This window comes from Nicotiana sylvestris, chromosome 3 (genome assembly GCF_000393655.2).
Source record: "Nicotiana sylvestris chromosome 3, ASM39365v2, whole genome shotgun sequence".
Lineage (NCBI taxonomy): Eukaryota > Viridiplantae > Streptophyta > Magnoliopsida > Solanales > Solanaceae > Nicotiana > Nicotiana sylvestris.
Genome location: NC_091059.1, coordinates 117,788,996 through 117,812,070, shown reverse-complemented (window position 1 = coordinate 117,812,070; position 23,075 = coordinate 117,788,996). Strand labels below are relative to the sequence as shown.

The 23,075-nt window shown below is 39.6% G+C and overlaps 1 protein-coding gene across 2 annotated transcripts; it reads right to left on the bottom strand.

The window, feature by feature from the left end:
• Positions 1–130: 130 nt before the first annotated feature.
• On the bottom strand, positions 131–11,346 carry LOC104235730 (P-loop NTPase domain-containing protein LPA1 homolog 2-like). 2 transcript variants are annotated; one of them, XM_009789539.2, is made up of 16 exons: positions 11,300–11,346; positions 10,690–11,029; positions 10,516–10,599; positions 9,937–10,010; positions 9,817–9,850; positions 8,851–8,909; positions 8,567–8,681; positions 8,414–8,451; positions 8,163–8,260; positions 8,035–8,090; positions 5,373–5,646; positions 5,139–5,263; positions 3,772–3,828; positions 2,077–2,142; positions 709–783; positions 131–530 (listed from the first exon to the last, which is right to left on the bottom strand). In XM_009789539.2, exons 1-16 carry the CDS (start codon positions 11,314–11,316, stop codon positions 468–470), a joined length of 1,575 nt encoding a protein of 524 aa, XP_009787841.2. In that variant the 5' UTR covers positions 11,317–11,346; the 3' UTR covers positions 131–467. The 2 variants fall into 2 exon arrangements, with proteins under 2 accessions (XP_009787841.2, XP_009787843.2); XM_009789541.2 differs by having other exon boundaries at positions 5,139–5,254.
• Between the last annotated feature and the right edge of the window lie 11,729 nt (positions 11,347–23,075).

Here is a 23,075-nt window from a genome sequence, read left to right as displayed (position 1 = left end):
TTTCTATTCTGTCCTAATAATAATTTGTTCGTTTTTTTTTTTTCATTATTCTTGAGTGATTAGGGCCAGTTGGGCCGTCCTCTGGATATGGCGGCAGACAAAATCTGCTGAGTTAGGAAATCGTATCACGTGAAACAAAAAGAGTTGTACTATAAAACTGTCTACACATTCTTCTCATTCAGGTGGTAGATGTAAATTATGGGCGCCTTAAAGGCAACAGAAGATACAAGATGATGTTACTCTTAACAGCTTAAGACTTCTCAGGTAGTCAAACTTTCAAAACAGAGCAGGATTGCCCTTGGCTGAATGAACTACACAAAAAACCATATGGTAGAGACAGCTTCTGTGCAGCTCATGCAAAGGTGAAATAGATCTACCATGCAAAGCTTTATACATCTGCAAAGGTAGTAGACGGACTTAATAGTTGGCTGAGTACCTTGTTCATCAAGAATATGGCTGCCAGTAATCTAGTCTTTGACTATCTGCTCATTGTTCCCCCTAGAAACATGTGCTGTACCATGCTCGATACACTGAGAAGCAGAAGAAAAAGTAAGTAATGATTTTCACTTGGATTATATCATATCCTCTGTTTCAGCTGTGTAAAACATCAGACAACTCAGATCTTTGACTTTCCCAGATGAAATCAGCAGTGACCCAGTGACAATCAACAAAGTAAGCCCCAGGAAAAGAATAACACTGACAAATTACCTGTAGAAGATGGTTGTGCAGCCAATCCAATGTTTGAGGAAAAGTTGTAGCTGATATGTTTACAACTGTTAAACCCTGTCAATAAAGAATGCAGCCCCATCGGATAAAAATTGTGAATCTATACTTTAACAAATCAATAATTCAACTAAACCTTAAAAGTCAGGATGTACTAGGTAAAAGTCGTTCAGACATATCAGACATGAAAAGAATTGACAAATGGTTACTTTCTCTTTTTTATTTAATTAATAAGTTTAATAAGAAAATCATTTCTTTTTAGCCAACTTGCACACTAATATCAAATAAAATTTTACAGTGCTTTTATTTTATTATAACCTGTGTCCATAATTCACCGTGCGTTAAATTGGTTTTTTAGTGCATGCACAGTCCCATGAAGCAGTATCAAGAATTCTAGAAAAGGATCACTCTTCCATAACTCGACAAATTTATATGAACTGCTCAGCAAGTCCCCCAGACCACAAGAAAAATATACTACTCTACATTTTTTGTACTCTGCTTTTGGTGTTCCCCATTTTGCATCTTCCACTATATTTTCCATAAAGTTATCACACAAAAAAGGAACAGACCAGCCAATAGCGAACTAAAACCCATGACTTGGATGCTATGCTCAATTTAGGGGTCCCCTTCTTTCCTCTAGCTCTATTTATTCATCTGGATAAAGAATAGAATTTGAAAGAAATGGACTCCTAGATTCAAACTACAGATACTAACTGGCTAGCTGCAAGAACACGCTATTGAAATAGCATCGTGCATGACTAGCTGCATTGAGGAGGATGGCAGTCGACTCTAGTTCAGGAAGTGTGGCAAGTACTTGAGGATTGGTGCCAACTTTTTAAACTTGAATAAGAATCAGATCTTTAATCATGGCATTGTATGGGTTATAGTAATACATGGCTTTATGCATCAAAACCATTACTCCCCCTGCGGAACATGTTTAAAATCAAATGAAAGTTTCATCACCTAGGGGAATTCCACTATTAGTAACACTCCTTGAGGAGCAATTTTTCCGTATAGCGATAGATTAGAAAGCTTTCATCACATTTGCACTCATTGGATTGCTTAAATTTGCCCACAAAAACACGAAAGCTACGTGAATTCAATACCAATAAGACTCATAAATAGTCTGGTGAAATTTCTCTGTTTCATTAGATACTACAGTAGGTTTTCAGTTTCACAATCCAGATTAGGCTCTTATTGGCAGGTTGATTAGTTCTTGATTTCTCCTTGGATAGTTTTTTATCTATCTGGAAGAAGGATTTCCAAATTTGTATATGGATGCTTATGAAGATGATAACTCAGGCTCTCAACATGTTAAGTTTATAGAAACAAACAGAAATCGAAAAAGCATACCTGTGACGTAAACGAACAGAGATAGTCCTGTATAGTCTTCAAGTTAGTTATCAATTTATCTTTGTCCTGAAAAGAAATTCAAGAGAGGATTACCAGCTAAAGAAGATAAGAAAAGGGAAAACATTCAGATAGAAATACACTATGTACATACAACAAGAATCACTAGGCCTGTGTTCCAAACAAGTTGTTTGGCTATATGATTCCTCAGTGACCATATTTCTCCATTTAAATTCATCTCAAGCCAACATTATATAGAATGAAAATAAAAATAAAAAGTACTAGAAGTTCTCTATCTTTTCTCCTGACATAAAAATCTCTAATAGGGCTAAAAGATTCATACAAAGCATAGGACCAAAAGAAAACGAACCAACATGACTAAAACTTATTCTCAACTAATCAGTATCACCTATATAGATAAGAAAAATTGTGCCCTATCTTTCCCTAAGTTTGCATGGATTCCAAGAGCAAATACACTATGTATCATGCGTGTGCTTATTCATAACACACGCATAAACATAGAGATAGGATTGAAGCCAGATATAGAGAGAGAAAGGGGTGCGAATTTTCTTAAATTCTTGTAGAACTGATAAGCAGTGGTGGAGCCACATATAAGGAAGGTTGTTCAATTAAATCCCCTTCGTCGAAAATTATACTGTCCAAATAGGATAAAGGTAATGTTTTTGTACGTATATAAACATTTGAATCCCTTTAACATAAATGAAGCTTTTACTGTAACGACAAATAAGCATTTTTGGCATTTTGTTAATCCCTTTATTAGAGTTTCTGGTTCCGCTACTGCTGATAAGCTTTATGAAGATAATTTGTTCCAGCTTTGCAACGTAGAATATCACTGGCTGTAGTAGGTATGGGGATAACAAAAATTCATTTCTTTATCTTTTCTTTTCCTTTTCTTCTTTTTCTTTTGGGGGGGGGGGGAGTGGGTATGGGGATAACAAAAATGAACTGTCATATCCCTAGCTGATGACCAGAAGACAATATGGTACTTCAATTTATTATGAAGTCACCTCACTTGGATAGATAAAAATACGAATAAAGATGAAAGGATCATTATATTGGTGATCTTCGTAATGAGTTTAAACTTGGTAATCAGTGTATATATATATATATATATATATATATATATATATATATATCATTTTCAAGCTCAAAACATTAACTATTCTCTTTTTCTAAGTGTAAGTGGAAAACTGATGTGTGAAGAAAACTAAGGAGAAACAAGGATTATATATCTTCAAAAGGGTTTTTCAGCTTTCCAAATTGAAGGAGAACAAATCTTGAACGTTTTATATGCTGCAGAAGACATCATTTTGGACAAGATATTCATGCTCTTTCTTACTCATTCTTCCTCTTTTTTTTCTTAAAAGAAAAAAATTATTCTTAATTGTCAGAAAATGTCTCCACCACTGTATCAGAAAGTTGAGGGCAGCTGCCCCCATCTGCACATGTGCAAAGATTAATCCAAAAATCAATTTCTTATTAATTTAGAGCAAAAATAAAAGAAGAGCACATGTGTATATCAATCACCAGTGATATTTTACTGATAAGGACATATATCACAGATTTTGCAGAACTCAGGTGCTACTATATCAAAATCCACCCACTTGAATTATGGATATGTTAAACTTCCATGTTCACAGATAATGATAAATAAGAGATCTCAACAACTTGTGGAACCTGGGTAGGATATTTCTCACTGCATGTACGAGTAGCTACCCACTCCTCCAGCAATGCCTGCATAAAAGACATAGTTAGTCAATAAGGTAGCCGTGGGACAAAATATGAAAAACAGTTTACTCCCTGTATCGTGCTTTATGCAATGGATAATAATTTAAGATTATGATTGAGGATGATAACAATGGACTCAAATTCAGTTGCATACCATATCGGCAGCAGGAAGGAGACAAGTCAAACAACTATATTTTTTGGGTAGTTTTCATAGATAGCTCGGTTACAGGCAAATTTGATTTGTTTAATCAATTTATAGTTCTAAGATTAGAGGACACTGTATCGCTACTATTTTTTATATAATAAAAAAAACTATCAAAACTTTCGGGATGTTTGAAAAGATAAGTGAGCCGCAAAGGAGGGGGAGGATGGAAGGAGTAAGACAATATTATGGATATCCTACTATTCCTGCGCATAACTGAGGTCCTCATAAAGTATTGGGAGCAGAAGTAGCAAATTTGGGAAGTAAAAGACTCCATAGAAGTAGATGGTTGGCTATTTCAATTTTACTCTTTTGTTCTACTGGAAATGGATAAATCTACCTTTAGTGGTTGTCTCTCTAATTAACCTCATCTCTCATGTCTTTGACTGCAGCCAATAATCAATCAAACAATTTAACTTTTGGAAGAATGTAAAAACTGAGGTTCAATAAGGAGTATTTCAACCAATGAAGATATTACATGAACCATTACAGTTTACGCTTTCATAATCAGCTGGAATATATTTACCAACCCCACCGTCATATTGCCCTTTTCTTTCCTAACTATTCAAGGGTTCTTCCTTAGTAGCTGTGGGTTGACTACTGTGCAAGCAAGGAATAAGATAAGCAACATGAGAAACATGTTTTTCCACTAAACAGGAAAAAAAATTCAAGCTATTTCATGAAGTTAGTTTAGTGTAAGTTAAGACATCAGTTCAGAGTGAATAAAAGAGGAAAGGACAGTTGGGAGAAGTATTACGGGATATGAGTAAGGTGTCATGTAAATGGGTCAACTTGTCGCTCAAAAATAGAAGCTAGAACTGGGTACTTTGGAGGGGAAGATAAAGACTACACCTCTTTGGGTTCAAACAGACTAATGAGCAGATTAGTAAGAAAAGATAGCTGTTCCAAACTGGTACTTAAAAAGAAACTCCATTTTACCTTGTCATCTCTAAGATAACAAGAAACTCCATTTTACTTTGTCATCTCTAAGATAACAAGGCTTAGAGAATTTAGATCTGCTCTTTATCTCTCAATCTATTTTAGAGAGAGCATATACAAAGATAGAAACAAGAATTTGAAGATAATATATGATAAATAGACATAAGGTGGCAACCTTATGGTCAAACTCAGCCATCCTTAAAACTATAGGTACAATTATTGGTTGAGCACCAGATTTTTCTCTTCTATGAGAAGGATTTTGGTCTGCTCCTGAATCTTTAACTGTTTCACCTGCATTACCTGATAGGCAGTGAGGAAGCATCAAGGGAGGAAAGAAAAAAGAAATAGCTCGAGTAGAGGATTAGATTTTAGAGATGGAAAACTAATAGAAATGTGCAAAGGCACTTACCCGTATTTTCAGAAACTCTATTAACAATGTCCAAGGATTTCAGAGCAGCTGTGATCTTGTTTGACTCAGAAGATTGTTCTGAATTCATATCCTCAGAACAGCAATCCTTGTGGCCACTCCGACTGCTGTCTCCAACATTACAATTGTTTTTCTGTTGTAATTCCTTCTGTTCGTCCACCTTCAGAGATTTTGGCCCTGCTTGGTTTGCTGGAGAAGACGGGGGCAATTTATTCTCTTCATCCATTAGGTAAATACTAGGATCTAGGTGTATCCCCTGCCATTGATATACCATCCAACTGGGATCACTCAATGTTCAAGCATTGCTTTAAAATTGAACTGAATACAGAGCCAAATGATTTTCGGCATTCACTACCAATTAAAAAAAAATAGTTGATGTGATACAAACACTGTGATAGAAAATTCTCAATAATACTGCAGCTACAAGGATGATTATACTAGACATCAGCCCTGCTATGCGTGCTCACATGTCAGTACATATTATTTCTTTTTTGCATAAAATGCTTTCTTGACTGCCACCACACACTCAGGCATCTGTTTTTCGAGAAAAAGTAAGGTAATCTTATTAAATTTATGGCACTAAGGGGGTGCTATGTTGGAAAATTATATTCAAGTAGGCCAAGAGCTTCCTTGTCTCTACCTGTACAGGCAGATTATAATCACATGGCATACAATGGTCTTTTACTGTTTTTCCTCGAATACTGATAGCCCAGTGTCGCATTGTTGGAATGGTAACAGCTGGTGTCTCAACTTTAGAAGACCATGTTTTGATCGGGAAATTCCAAGATTGGCTCTCTTGCTACAAGATCTGGATAAGATGACTTTAATAACTGATGAAGCAGATCAATTAATCTGGCTGAGGCAACAGAATGATATCTTTTCAGTAGGCTCTTGCTACAGTGAGTTAAACAAGGTGCTGGAGAGTACTCTCAACTTGCCTTGGAAGATGATATGGAAAACTAAAGATCCTCGAAAGGTAGCCTGTTTTATGTGGTTGTTAGCTTAATGCCTGTCTGAACCAAAGCAATTTACAGAGAAGGGGAGTGAGCATTTGCAGCAGATGCTGCTTATGCAACAAGGATGACGAGTTCAGCAGCCATCTTTTTTTGCATTGCACAGTGGCAAGGCAACAATGGAATCTGTTTTTCAATCTTTTCAACTTGTCTTTTGTCATGCCTTTCACTGTTAAAGACCTGTTTACCATTTGGAGCAAAGTGGGATCAGAAAACCAGCAAGAAGTCTGTGGGTTACAGTGCCAGCTTGTATCTGTTGGGTTTTGTGGACTAAAAGAAATGCAAGGTGTTTGAAGGGAAAGCTGTCTCTGTACAAATGTTAAAAGTACAAATGTCTTTGGTTTTTGGCTTTTTGGTGCAACTTACAGGATGTAAAGGATGAAAACAGTATGTTAGATTTCATCGATTCACTATAGGAATCAATTTCCGTATAGATATTTGCCCCTCTTTTTGTTTTTCTGTACAGGGGTTTTTCTGACTTGTACCTAAACAGCACTTTCTTAGTGCTTTGCTGTTTATTTCTATATAATATACTTATCACTTCAAAAAAATCTGCCTGTACAGCATCCCAAGGATAGAAAAAGCTCTTCCGATACTGCTATCAATGCAGATTCACCAATAATATGCTTTGGGACTTCACCTATCTCTCTTCCCTCTCTCCTAGTCTCAAATTCAGATGCTCCAGATGACCCTGGGTGGAGATTTTGTTTTTTCCTTCTCCCAGGTATCTTTCTCCTTCTACGTGTTAAATAAGGCAAATTTTCACTTTCTCATATCATTTGCTTCCCACTCATAATTTACAATGTGATTGCCACTTTTTCTAGTATTATTTTTTGAGAAAGATACAAAAAATACTAATAGAAAAAGTGGCAATCACATTGTAAATTATGAGTGGGAAGGAAATGATAGAAAAAGTGCCACTTTTTCTATTAGTAGTGATGCATAACCACATATAAAGGAGCTCAAACTGTGTTATCAGACAAGCAGCCTTTCATTTTGATGGTGCAAGTGAAAGTCCAAACTAGCAAGTGACAAGATCAAGATAGACTTAGAAGCAGAAGAAAATACTCATATCGATATCAAATGCATATATAAAGACCTCCAAGGGTTTAGAACTACTTGGTTAATTGGGAAAGAAACAAAATGCTAATATAGAAAATTAGCTCCAACACATCCATCACTTTCTTAAGTGATTGGGTCCTCTTACCGTGAAGCGCAGTACCAGATGTTTAATAAATATACAATTATTTGCTTTAGATAGATATATCAATATTAGGAGATAAAGCTGCTTTAAAGATTAAAGTCACCCTCTGGGAGATTCGAAAGAGCATGTTTCCTCCATAAAATTCCTTCAAAATTCAATTAGTTTTAACTGTGGCTGGGGCATAATGTATGATCTTAGACTTCTTATCTTTAGGACCCATTTTCTGCCAGTCGTAATGCTACTTCTTTTCGTTTTTTTCTTTTTCTTTTTCTTTTCTACAAGGACCAGTCGCAATGCTTCTTTTCCAATCAGATGTCAAAAAGAGGATTACTAAGAAAGACAGGGAGGGCATAAGAAGAAACATCTAAGCATGACAAATAAGCAACGACAAAAACACAATATGCAGTTTATGGAGGACAAATAATACCTCAATTATAATTGGTTTTCCATCTTTCATAGCTTTCTTCAAATCACCAGCCAAACCTACAAAAGATATTGAGATACTGATTGAATTCCTTGATATGTTCCAGAACAGTTATTTACACCAACAATTACCTTTCCTTACTATTCTGCATTCTCTGCAAAATTCGGTTATTATCTCCTCTGGTGAGCTGAAATCGCGTCCCCATACAGGAGAAGATGCCAAAGGTGCACTAACAAAAATAACAAGGTACATAAGTATTTGAGTGCCACATAATATCACACTTCTCAGACAATCTTTAGCTAAGCATGAACAAACATGAGTATGCAATTTTCTGGAAGGAAGTGGTAACCGTAATAACTAAATCTGCAGTGTAGTTACATACTCTGTTGATGTCCGTAGCAATTCATACACCATGTCAGTCTGGAAAAAAAGTTGCATATAAAAGGATAAGCAAGCCGGGATAAATAGTAGGTGTTTGCCCAACGGAATAAATTAGAAGCAGAACCAGTAAGTGTATAAGGACTAAAGAAGACACCTGCAAGACGTTTGGCAAGTTCAGCCTTTGTGCAAGCTGGGTTGCAATAGTAGATTTTCCAACGCAAGCAGTACCACAAACAAGAATTACCAAAGGAACTCTCAGATGGTGAAATCTAAGAAGATAAAGATAGCCAAAGAAGAGTAAGCAACATCAAATGTTAAATTAGGCCGTTTCAATCACTCCCTTCCTCATTACTCCCTCCTTTACAAAAAAAAAAAGTATAAATAGAAAAAACCACAATAGGCAAAGGAAGGAAAGTTGACAAAGCAAATATCAACTACCTCGTAATCATTTTATAACGGTTTATATACTCTTGTCCAAAACCTCTTCGCTCCATAAGCTGCACGACATCCAAAATCAGTGTTATTCATCCACTTTCAGAATTTTGAAAAACTTCTATGAGAGAGGAAGATCAAATCACAACAGTGTCAATTTTTACACAAACTAGTATAAGATGTTCACAGAATTAAGAGAAGGAAATCACAGAAATCTGCTCTAAATATTTTTGTGGAAAATCTCTTCTTGTATGACTTTTTTGATTGAAGCAATAGGTTCTGCACAGATTTCTTATGGCAGTGTTGTTCTCATCAGACAATCAACACATGAATGACCGTTAACACTCCAACCAAAGGGTTGGTCCCTGACAGCATAACATTTTTATTAGTGAATTGAAAGCGTGAAACAATATTGTGTGCATATTAGCACTCCTACATGGGTAATTCAATCTGAAACACGAACATTGTTGTGTCAAATATCAGTCCTAGACACCACTAGGTAGGAATAATTAATTGCCAAAAGACATAAAGCAAAGCTCAGGTTAAACTGGATCATCATCAGGACTCTGTTTTCACCACCTTGAGTGCATTTGCTAGTTAAAGATGTCAACCAAATAAGATCCTAAAATAGAAATTTCTCAAAATGCCTAATGGATGAAATAATGAAGCAATTTTGCTTATGCTTAGATTCATTCAATAAAAGCGCAGCAGCTCACAATAATTCCCAACCACAGAGAGAAAAAATGAAGATGTTTGATGACATGTTGCAACTGGGTAATGAAATCCACTTACTTGCTAGAGGTGCAATTCTATAATCAGCATTAGCCTGCCGAGGAAGGGGGGGGGGAAGCATAGGTATGTATTTATATTCATAGCAGATTATTTTAGATAGTTCAATATTCATGGGAAAGTTATTTGAACCGCTGAGAAGAATTGGAAGAGGAACATAACCGAGAGCAAGAAATGTGGTACCTTGAACAAGTTTGCCTCCAAATCTGATTGTGAGCTGCGCAAGAAATAAGTGACTAAGTTTTATGGATCAACTAGGCTAATAACCCAATGAGAAGAAGACATAAAACTTTGATGTCATACACATCGAGTAGGCTGTTGTCAACAAGAAGCTTCTTAAGCTCAAGAGCAATTTTGATAGCCACGTGATTTGGTATCTGCAAACGAGAAGCAGTGAATATTAACTCCACATTCCCAGCAAAAGATCTCTAGAAAAGAAGATGTAGTAGTAGGTCATCCCAACCTTGGAAACTAACAAGGGACAGCATGAATAATCAATACAAATTAGCCAATTTTAGGAACAGCAGAGTAAATCATTATTTTTCCCTCTGATGTTAGAAGTTGAATAGGAACAATGCTGGTAAGTAACAACTTAATCAATCAACTAAGAGCAAGCAATGGAACTTAAGCCAATACCTACAAAGATACTTTTTGCATTATTTACATCACAACTGATAAGCTGCTCGAGCCGATTCTCTCGTAATTCCAAGTTGATAGTAAATCTTAATATGTTAGTATAGAAAATAAAATCGGATTCAATTCATAGAATGATTACTTCCTGATTATGAATTTGCATGTGATACAACAAACTTAATCTGCAGCAGTAACTGCCTCCCAGGTAAAAAGGTAAGAAATGCAGTAAAAAGAGAGAGATGTTTTCACCTTAGTGACAGTGAGCATTCTGCTGAGCAAAAATCTAGAGAGAACATAGTAGTGATCGGCATTGTCACCTAGCCATACTTTCACCTGAAACACAAACAAAACGAGTATATATATATAATAAACTAGAAATTAATCGAACTAGAATTGTAACTATAGAAGCAGAACGATATAGACCTTAACGAAATCGTATTTGGAAGAAGCATTTCGGGTGGAGAAACGACGAGCTGGAGCATTACTTTCGGCAGCATCATCTTGTTTTTCGTCTGCTTCATTTGTGCTAGGGCTTTCTATTAAAACCGCCTTATCCTTCTTCATATCTGTCGGAGCGTGCCCGCCGGGAAGGTGATGCCGGTAATTGCGACGGAGAATCTGAACAATCTGCTTTTGTTTGCACTTTGCACCAATAAGAAAGGAACATAAAACTTTCGTCGCTTTTTTCGAATTCTGTGGGAGTGTTCCCCTCGGTGGGTGGGATTCCACCTGGCTTCTGGCGTCTTCCCTAATCTTTTGGCAACTTGTAAAGATTAGAAATTAAATTTCAGAAACCTTCAATTCTAGGAAATTGTACGGGACATTGGGAGGAAATATTTTAACATAATTTTTTATAATTTGAATAGAAGAAAATAGTTAGTAAAAATTTCTTGTATTTATTTATAAATTAAAAAGAAAAAACAGTCTGAAAACCAATTGATCTCATCTCGCAGTTTGTCCTTTTTCTCCTAATAATCACCATGTAGTAATTACAGTAGTAAATATTTCTTGCAATTTTTTTGTGAAAACATACCTTGCAATATAGGACATTGTCTTCTAAAGAAGATGGTTGCAGAAGGATTTAGCATACATTTTGTATTGGTCAAAATCTAACCAGATAGGAGTCGGCATGGGAAGAGACGGCGAAAAGTTAGTTGGGACTGTCATATCCATATCACGTCGTAACGACACGTACCTCGACCACAGTCGAGGTCAAGTATTCAGAACGCCTGAGAGGCGAATTGTATATTATGGTGCTTTAAGAGGTCAGCCCGTAACCTAATCAAACGATTGAAGCACTATGGTTAATGACCGTTGGGTAAGGGAGAAGACCTAATATATAAACTAAGTGAGAAAAAGAAGAAAGTGGGGCGGAAAAAATCCAAACACAGGCATGTTCCCTGAAAGGAAGAGAAGCTTCATCTCTCTCCAACACAAAAAGAAGAAAGAAGCAAGGAAGCTCAGATCATCAACGTATATTGTTAGTCTATTCATATCAAATGTATGGGATACTACTTTGCTAAAGATCGGTGACCTTTCATATTTACATCCTCCTAATTGTTGTTTGATATTATGAGAATTACCATCATCTCCTTGTATGATAGGATTCGATCACTGATATAGTTAAATCTTATATATGCTATGCTTGCTCACTCTCATTTTCCATCTTAGATCTAGAGTAAATTGTTGTTGGTTAAGATTTGCCTAAAGCCTTCTTATTAATTAGTTTAACAAAAAGCTAAACACTTTTTGGTTAAACAATTTGACGTCGTCTGTGGGGATTTCTTAGCCAAAATTTTAGTTTCCTCTAGAACTAAAGCCAGCCAAATTATCGCTTTCCGGTTGTCATAGCCTCACCATCTCAGTACAAATACCAACTTGAAAAAGTGGTAGACAAGCTTTTGAGATAACCAAACCAATCAGGGTTGGGTTTTTGCATGAAATCGAAATATGCCTCATATCTGCAAAATCTGTGTCTCGTTGTAGCGATGGGTTTGGTACGTCGTACGAGTACACAAAGCGGGATTATGGCCATTACACACTTAGCACGTCTGCAATCCTATTCGCTATATTAATTTTATATATCGACCTATACTTTCACCTCTTAGGAAAGGACAATAGCCTACTATGTGATTCTTTGAAACAACCGGCTCATCCTGCTTTATTTTTGTACCTGTATACACAGTGAATAATTTATGTACAGAGTGTAACTTATGTTTCCCTTATTTTTGCGCACATCGGATGTGATCGGACCGGGATCCGAGCTCGAGATCCCAACGGGCAAAGCATGTTCAGCCCATAAGAAGCCTAGACACGAACCACAGCGAAGCCAAACACGAGGTTACCGAATCTGAAATCGCCGTTCGAGTACGGGATAAAATGAGTCATCCTACCGCGTCCTTCTCCCTTCGCCGACTTATCAGGTCAAGGTAATAGGCAATTTCGTTTCGGCTTAACTTGTCATTTTTCCTTTTTTCGGGATAGGAACATGAGCACTCTCACAGGCACGTGAACAAGGAACAAACACCACCGAACACATCAGGACAATGTTTTGCACCGTACCATCTAGCAAGCAACGGTCGAGCAGAACCCTCCACACCGTACCACACTACAAATAACGGACAAACGGCTTAAAACAAGCTGAAATTATCAAGAAAATCTCCATAACCTGGGACTAGGCAATGAGCACATGGAACGTACAGCCTCTCCAACACAGGCATCATAAGCACAAAAAGGCTGCAAGGCCGCTCGCCATGGCAATCCTATGTTGATTCAACCGACTAGATATTACGAATCACGCCCGAACTTCGTTCGAATCAATCGAGTCCCAGGGTGTCAAAAAGCACAAGCGACAAAATTCATCACACATCCCGCCAAAGAAGAGGCTAGATAGACTGGGACTCACGCCAACGCACAACACTCTCCAATGAATGTAAAATTAAGAAAACCGGGACTCACCCCCGACACACGCATAAACAATGCAGCAACGAGTAATGTTCTCCAATAAAAGTAATGCAACGGGCAAATCTCACCACCCCACCAAGCCAGTATATCTCCAAGTGAAATGAAAGTTCGACTTCGTTCGAACTCACAACGTGTTACAATTTCGACCTCGCTCGAATTTACACCCTTACAGCCATCGGCCATCGGCAAGTGAAATCAAAGTTCGACTTCGTTCGAACTCACAATGGGTTACAATTTCGACCTCGCTCGAATTTACACCCTTACGACCATCGCCAAGTGAAATCAAAGTTCGACTTCGTTCGAACTCACAACGGGTTATAATTTCGACCTCGCTCGAATTTATACCTTTACATCCATCGGCCATCGCCAAGTGAAATTAAAGTTCGACTTCGTTCGACCTCGCTCAAATTTACACCCTTACAGCCATCGACCATCGCCAAGTGAAATCAAATTTTGACTTCATTCGAACTCACAAAGGGATATAATTTTGACCTCGCTCGAATTACACCCTTACGACCATCGACCATCGCCAAGTGAAATCAAAGTTCAACTTCGTTCGAACTTACAACGGGTTACAATTTCGACCTCGCTCGAATTTACACCCTTACGGCCATCGGCCATCGCCAAGTAAGATCAAAGTTTCACTTTGTTCGATCTCATGACGAGTTGCAATTTCGACCTCGCTCGAATTTACACCCTTACGGACCCCGGCCATCGCCAGGCAGAAGTCAGAATTCGACCTCGCTCAAATATATAAGTCAAAACTAACTTCGCCCAAGTTCGCAAGTCTGAATTCAACCTCGCTTGAATATACAAGTCAAAACTCACTTCGCCCAAGTTGGCAAATCTAAATTCTACATCGTTCGAATATACAAGTTGGAACCGACTTCGCCCAAATTGGCAAGTCTGAATTTGATCTCATTCGAATGTATAAGTCAAAACTGATTTCGCCCAAATTGGCAAATCAGAAGTCAACCTCACTCGAACTTGCAGATCAAAAGAGACTTCATTCAAACTCACAAAATGAGATTCGATCTCACTCAGATCAAGGGAACTAAATTCGACCTCGTTCAAATTCCCAATTAAAATCAGGGACTCATCATGAAGAAATCTGAAGATCCTTTCAAAAAAAAACAAGAGAGAAAGAAGATACGTAACCAAAGACAAAGCGACTATTTTATTCAGATGTACATGAGAAACATTTATGCCTTACAAATGGCCAAAGCAGGCCCCCAAAAAAGATGTAAACAAACAACAACAACAAAAATAAGTACAAAAGCTACAACAAATTTTCACTCGGCGTCATCTCCACCGTCGTTCTCCCCAACATCATTGTCATTAGAAGGAAGCCCGTCTTCAATCTCAGCACCCTCACCGGCCTCCGATGTCGTAGGGTCATAACCGTAGGCAAGACGAGCCTCGCGTGTCTTTGCCTGAGCATCTTCAAAAGCGGCCTCACGGATACTCCCCGCCTCCCACAAGCCCTTATATATATCTCGTTGGGCCTCAGCATGAACCCATAGCTCATACAAGCGGCGTAGGACAACAGTAGGGGCAGATTCTTGAGGGCGGGCCTGAGCCAACCGTTGCACCTTCTCGGCCTTGAGAGCTGTAACTTGATCTTCCAGGCTCGAAGCATCCCGATCAAGTTCACTAATCCGCTCTTCGAGTCGTGCCTCCCTTAGTGTGGTCGTCGCCCTCTCAGCTTCCCGTTCAGACCTAAGGACACGGATAGTGTCCTCCAGTGTTGTCACCCTCGCCAAAGTCGACACTCGAGCCCTCTTGGCTTTATCCAACTCGGCCACTTTCTTTTACAGCTCAGCCACTTTCTCTATCGACTCTGCGCTTAGGTCGGCAACACTGGTGGCATTTTGTTCCAGCTCGGCTCGCAAAGACAGCACCTTCGCCTGAAGGTCTTCACATTCTACCGCAACCCCCTTGCCCAATTCGAGCTCCTTGTCTTTAGCATGGAGTAACTCCTCGAGCTCACTGTATCTGCAAATAGACCGCATCAGTTCCTCGTCCCTTCTTTCCAACTCTTCCTTAACGAATTGAGTATTACCGCCTGCCTAAGATGCGCGTGCATCTCATGGCACTTGGTGTGATAGCGACGATACTTTGCGGCCATTTTTAGAAAGACTTCGGCCCTGGTCTTAGCCTTACGAGCACTCTCGATCTCCAGCATGTAAGTCTAAAAAAGAAAGAGAGAAGAAAAAGAGGGAAGGAATCAGTGAAAGCAAAATAACACAAAACAAAAAAAATGGCGAAAGGAAACTCACACTCAAGGTGATCCCTGCAACACCACATAACAAAGTGGAATCATTGATCTCCCAAAGAGACTCACTTTCGTTCAGCGGAACACAAAAGGTCTAACTGAGGCACCAGCTCCACCGTGTCCTCCAACAAGTTAAAATCTGATGAAATCTCGAGCACACGAGAAGGACCCCCGCCCTTACATCGACCCTCGTAAATCCTTCCTCGAACATCCTCATGTCCTTAGGATTGATGTTAGAATCCGACTCATAGTCATCCACCACAACGCCCTCCAACCTCTCATTTGCCAAAGAGGGGATGCGACCCTACTAAGATGATGATAGGCCACTCAGAATAATCACGGCAGCCCTCGAACTTTGTCCCCTACCATGGTGGTCTCCTCTACGACCAAAATAGGTGACGCATCTGTGCTCAGGTCGGAGTCATCGCTAGCTTCAGATAATGCCGCAGTAGGACTGCCCCTAAAGGATGTCTCAATCAAAGATGCCCCCTCTACCAACCTCTGCCTCTTTGATGGTGCCCCTTTATCACTACTACGAGAAGGTTCCTCCATTGAACGGACTGTGAGAACTGGAGTGTCTAACCGGGGAGCAACCTCCAAACGAACAGGTCCATTCGCGGACATGGTCTACCAAGCAACCAAACTTTGGGTATTCTCACCCGCGACTGCCCTTGGAACAGGCCGGGCAGAGGAAGCCGGCTGGTGGAAAGCAAAAGCAGGAGCCCTCGCCCTTCTCACTCTTCTCCGACCTGCCAATGAGAAGAGATTCGATCAAACAAAGATAAGGTAAAAGAAAATACGAAGCAAAGAATAAAGTAACGGACCACAACGAGCTGACTCACCAACAAGAGGCTTGCGCCCAAACTTCTCATAGAAAGGTATCCATTCGCGAATCCCCATTGTATGGGGAAGAATCGCTCTCACCCACTCGCGAATATAGGCAACTAGCGGGAGAGGTACTCTCTTGGCTATAAAAACAAAAACAAACCCTTAACAAAGTCATTAAAGGGAGACGACCGACAACTACAAGAAAAAATGCATAAAGTAAAAAAGAAAAGAAGACCTACGGGAGAAATTCCATGTCCCAAGAAACCCTAACGGGTTTGACACGGCGTGCTCTATTTAGATGTAGAAGTAGCTATCCCAAAAGCGGCAATTTACCTTGTCGTCCATCTTTACCACCAAACTCTTTGTTCCTCGGTGATGCATGTGAATCATCGTACCCCAAAGAAAATGTGGGGCGAAGAGGTGAAGCATGTGTCATAGAGAAATTCCTCGGTCGGCCAGCTCCGCATACTTGATGAGCATAAGGAAAAGCTTGTACACGTACGGAGAAAGTTGAGCTGGACACACGATAGAAGCGGCAGAAATCCACTACCAAGGAAGGAAGGGGAAACGTGTACCCGATGACAAAGGGATACGCATAAAACACACAGTAGCCCGAACGGTGTAAATGCACTATTTCCTGATCCACCGGAACCAATTCAATATGATTAGGGATCCCCCAATTGGCTTTGAACGCTGTGAGTGCCGCAACATCCATCGTAGAATGAACGGGCTCCAGCTCGTCTCCAGCAGGGCTATTGAAGTCGATCTTTGCCTTCCCTGGGCGGGAACCACCTCATCTACCGTTAGAAAACCCTCATCCTCCACCATCTCCACTCCCTCTTCGATTAGGGGTACATCATTTTCCGGCACCGAATCACGAACAGCTCTATCAGAGTTGGAAGAAGCACTAGCCATCTTTTCTTTGATTAAAAGAAATAAGAGTCATGAGGGATAAAAGGTAGCAGTCACAACACATCCTCACAGAAGCAAAAATATGAAAAACAGAAGAAGAAAAAGAAAAAGAAGAAGAAGAAGAAGAAGAAGAAGAAGAAAAAAAGTTGCAAGAATCTCTTGAGCGATTGAGAAGTGTAACATTCAAATGAAAGATTCTCCCCTATTTATAAGGATATGAATACCCTAAGCGGGAAACCCAAATGCTGCCATTTAAAAAACAGAAAGGGCTCGGGAAAAAATGCAATGCATATAAAATGTGTGCCATAATGACGCATGAGAAGTATTTATGACATTTTGAACTAATGTAACGGTTTGACGCAGATCTCTAAACATCACGTCCCTACCTCACCATGAGTTTCTCATCTCTCGCATAAAGTGTTCAAATTTCTCCTAATTTTCGAATCAATAGAATCCGCCCATCGAGCTCGCCAAGAGGTGACCCCAACGGGCGGAGGGACTAACTATATGGGTCAAAATCTGACCAGATAGGAGTCGGCATGGGAAGAGACAGCGAAAAGTTAGTTGGGACTATCATATCCATACCACACCGTAACGACACGTACCTTGGCCACAACCGAGGTCAAGTATTCAGAATGCCTGAGAGGCGAATTGTATATTATGGTGCTTTAAAAGGTCAGACCGTAACCTAATCAAACGATTAAAGCACTATAGTTAATCATTGTTGGGTAAGGGAGAAGACCTAGTATATAAACTAAGTGAAAAAAATAAGAAAGGGGGGGCGGAAAAAATCCAGACACATACATGTTCCTTGAAAGGAAGAGAAGCCTTCATCTCTCTCTCCAACACAAAAAGAAGAAAGAAGCAAGGAAGCTCAGATCATCAACGTATATTGTTAGTCTATTCACATCAAATGTATGGGATACTACTTTGCTAAAGATCAGTGACCTTTCATATTTACATCCTCCTAATTGTTGTTTGATATTATGGGAATTACCATCCTCTCCTTGTATGATAGGATTTGATCACTGATATAGTTAAATCTTATATATGCTATGCTTGCTTACTCTCATCTTCCATCTTAGATCTAGAGTAAATTGTTGTTGGTTAAGATTTGCCTAAAGTCTTCTTATTAATTAGTTTAACAAAAAGCTAAACACTTTTTGGTCAAACATTAAACCCTATTGTATAGGGTAAAATTGGTTGATAACTGGTGGTCGAATGATAAAGTGACACGTAAACCCGAAGACAGGCAAAGGACGAGTCGATAAGTAACTGACACCGGGTGCAAAGTTTATAGCCCGTACCGAGTGGATACTGAAGGAAGTGTAACCGAAAATAGAGATTCGGATTTACATAGCATAAGCATTTATTGAGCAGTTGTTACAAAAAATGTTTGCATCCAAAGCCAGTTGTTATACACCCATCAATAACATTTTTATTCTCATTCAAGAGGAGCTTGATTCTAGGATCTTGTCTTCCTAAGTATAGCTATAAATAGCAGGATTGACAACCATTGTAGAGACATGAAATATTCTACACACAAAGCTATAATTTATATTCTTTCTACATTGAAATCAAACACTTGACATATTTCTTGCTTTTGTCATTGGAACGGCTAAGTCCCCAGCGAGACTTATTATTTCCTTTAACTTTATTTGTTAATCTAATTTGTGTTCTTACTTATTTATCATTTTTGGATCAAATCGATTCGTTTGTCTATAAATCATGCTATAAATTCAACTGTACTGTTTTACTGGTACACAATTTGGCGCCCACCATGAAGCATAGAAAGCTGCATAATTACTTTGATCCATTCGTAAGTTACTAACGAGTTTTGATTCTTTCCTTAGTAAAGACTAGATATGGCAACTGGTGATTTCAACAATGCTTACAAAGATGGAGCATGCAGTAAACCGGAAGAAGTGTCCCACCGTGATGATTCCATTAGAGAGAACCACAACTAAGGGGATGAAATAACCCCAGTTTGTGAAGGGCAATATCCTCAACATGTGCGGAGCCCAACCCCTGATGATGCGGAAGCCGAACACGTTGTTTAAACGGTTAAACTCCTGCAGGAACAACAAAGAGGAATCATGGATCACCTCTCGAGACAAGATCGAGTGATGACAGAGTTAAAACAAGTGTTGTCGGGTACCTCCAATAATGCGAATGGAGGGACCCTGATTCCTTCCAACGTTCCCATAAATCAGACGCCGTAGAGAATCAATAATAACACTCCTACGGACGAGGTCGATTTTGATGGGGCCAGAGGGACCGGTAGTGGATCTGGGAATAACAACTTAAGTGACCTTTTCAAAACCGAGCTCATGAGAGAGATGACTGAGCGAATGAATCAGAATGCAAAAAAGTTTCATGCTTGGATGGATCAAATTTCGGGCGCGTCGTCGGTGTTAAAGGGCTTGGATTAATAAAAGTACATGCAGTTGCCGTTTAAACCAAGTGTGACACTAGAGTTGATCCCAAAGAGGTTCAAAATTCTAGATACACCAAAGTATGATGGGGCTTCGGATCCGCATGAGCACATCACGACCTATACCATAACAGTAAAAGGAAATGATTTGGCTCAACACGAGATCGAGTCAGTCCTGTTGAAAAAGTTTGGTAAAACCCTCACGAAGGGGAACCTGACATGGTATTCCCTTTTACTTGAACACTCAATTGATTCTTTTGAAATACTTACAGATTCGTTCATTAAGGCTCATGCTAGAGCAAGAAAGGTTAAGGCTAGAAAGGCCGATATATTCAGAATTTCGCAAGGAAAATCCGAATTGCTATGGGAGTTCATAATCTGATTCTAGAAGGAAAGGATGCTATTACCAGTGGTTCCGGATGAATGGGCAGTAGAGGCATTCACGAAGGGCCTCAATCTATTGAGTTTTGATGCCTCCCGAAAATCGAAGGAAAGCTTGCTCGAGTTTCAGGCAACCACATAGGCAGATGTCCATAATCGCTACGAGTCAAAGATAAGGATAGAAGAAGACCAATTTGGTTCCCCAGTGTCATCCAAGGGACAAGGTCACGATAAAAATCAGGATAAGTTTAACAATGACTTTGATACAGATTGGAAGTCCTCTATGAGTCCTCTCCTACCGTACGAGAGGGTCGATGGGCATAACGGTAAAGGATTTCAGTCATTACATAGGTTTGCTTCGGACAGAAGGATGGACCGTGGTTGGAATAACATGTTGTTACAAGAAAAAGAGGTGTTGAGGTCCTAAGATCCTGCATATCCCAGGCTATCAGATTATAACTTTAACATCAGCTTGGTAGAATTGGTATCAGCGATGAGGAATATCAAGGAAGCACGGTTTTCAAAGCTAATTCGATCGGATCCCAACCAGAAAGATCCTAGTTTATAGTGTGAATTCCATAAGACTCATGGCCATAGAACTGGGGACTGCCGACATCTACGCGAGGAGGTGCCAACATTGTTAAAGAATGGTCCTCATAGAGAGTTTTTAAGTGATCACACCAAAAACAATTATGGTCGAATTAGGGACAACACGGAGTCATAAAAGACAGCAGGAGGATCACCTCAGATGACTATCAACATGATCTTCGGAGGAAACCAGGCCAACGGGGTCACTTTTTCGGAGGTAAAGTAAATAAAGATATCGGTGACTCATGGCAAGAGAGTCCAGGAAGTTTCGAAAGATGACATCACCGTCATGGAAGAGGATGTTGATGGACTTCTTCTTCCACATAATTATGCCTTGGTAATCTCTCTGAATGTTTTAGATTTTAAAATTAAGCGTGTTTTGGTTGATCCAGGAAGTTCAGCCAACATCATATAATGGAGAGTTCTGGAGGAAGTGAAGTTAATTGGGAACATCATCCTGGCGACAAAGATTTTAACTGGATTCAATCTGATAAACGTGATGACCCGAGGGGAGATCTTGCTGCCCATGCATGTGGAATGAGTAACGAAGACTACTCTAACAAGTGGTTTTGTTCGAGGAGATCAACTGATGAAAAGGAAAATGAATGCTACAACTATTTCCAACAGCAAGGGCATGGAATCCAATAAATAGCAATTACATGAATCGATGTCTTCTTCCATCCAAATCGAAGATGAAAAGAATGAGGAGTCATCGGAATTATATCAGGTACTGAGGTCTTTTCAGGTACTGGAGGAGATGGATGCGACCAAATCGACTGCAGAAGAGCTCTAACAAGTGGCTCTATTCGATGATTTTTTGGAGAGAAAATTTCTTATGGGGACAGGATTAAGTCCCGAGCTCATATTAGAACTTATAAATTTCCTTAAAGCTAACGTTGACTTTTTTGCATGGTCGCACTCAGATATGACAGGTATACCACTGAAGGTAGCAGTCCATAAACTAAGCCTAGATCCAAACTTCTTACCAGTAAGGCAAAAGAAACGCCCGATAGCGGAGGTCAGAAATAGGTTTGTTACATAAGAGGTAACTTGATCGGTTCAATCCGAGAGGTAAATCATCTGAAACATCTCCAATAGACTTTCGACATCCTAAGAAAGTACAATATAAAACTCAACCCGGAGAAATGTGCCTTCGATGTTGGTTTCGGTAAATTCTTAGGGTTTCTAGATCACAAAGAGGGATCGAAGTATACCCCGACAAAATAAAAGCCATCGAGAACATCCCGAACCAGCTAATAAGTGTAAAAAAAGTGTAGAGGTTGACTAAGCAGATTCATATCAAGGTCCTCGAAGAAGTTCCACCACTTCTTTTCTCTATTGAAAAAGAAGAACGACTTTGTGTGGACTCCAAAATGCCATCAGGCGTTAAATGACCTAAAAAGGCACATGTCTAGTCCTCCATTGTTCTCAAATCGAGGGAAAGTGAACAACTGCGAATTTACTTAGCGGTCTCGGAAGCAGCGGTAAGTGTCGTTCTAGTCAAGAAGATGAAGGTATGCAATTTTCTATTTTTTACGTTAGTAAAATATTTTCGGGAGCGGAGACACGATATCCGCACCTAGAAAAGTTGGCATTAGCTCTCGTAGTTGCTTTTTGAAAGCTTAGGCGTTACTTTTAGTGTCACCCAATAACCGTTGTGATAACTTTTCCCTTAAGGAATGTCCTTCATAAGCCTGAGTTATCTGGCCGTTTGGCTAAATGGGCAGTCGAAGTTAACGAATTCGACATTGAGTACAAATCCAGGACTGCAATCAAGTCGCAAGTTTTGGTCAACTTCGTGGCCGACTTTAATCCCGGGTTAATGCTCTTGGGTTCTATGGAAGCAATGATGGTGTCGTGGATGACATCGGGAGTTTGGACTTTGTTTGCAGATGGAGCCTCCAACGTAAAAGGGTCCTACCTCAGGGTAGTTCTGATCATGCCCTGGGGGAAACCCTAAGCCAGGCCATGATAACTATATTGTTAACTAAAAATAAAGCTGAGTACGAGGCTGTGGTTGCAAGAATTGAACTAGCTCGAGGATTAGGTTCTGAGCTCATCGAGATAAAATGCAACTCCCAGCTGGTGGTAAACCAAGTGTATGGAATTTTTGACGTCAAGGAGGATCGCATGCAATAGTACTTGAACAAGGTTCAAGCGTTACTTGCACAATTCAGGGAATGGTCGATCGTTCACATTCCGAGGAAGGAAAATATAGAAGTGGACGCATTGGCTAATTTGGGGTCGTCCACGGAGATGAAAGGATCTGATTCTGGTACGGTCGTCTAATTGCTGCATTCGGTGTTTGATGTGGACGGTTACTGCAAGGTAAACTCAACCAACTTTAATTTGGGACGGAAGGAACAAGTTCATTGAATATCTCAGACATAGTGTTACCCTAAAGACCCAAAAGTGTGGACCAAAGCA

What these genes read in the sequence shown, in the direction of transcription:
- LOC104235730 (XM_009789539.2), bottom strand. An exon ending in GTGAGAAATATCCTACCCAG is followed by an intron (nt 2,143 to 3,771) that starts GTTCCACAAGTT and finishes ATTTCTTTTCAG; the next exon opens with GACAAAGATAAATTGATAAC. An exon ending in TGCACAACCATCTTCTACAG is followed by an intron (nt 531 to 708) that starts GTAATTTGTCAG and finishes TCTGCTTCTCAG; the next exon opens with TGTATCGAGCATGGTACAGC.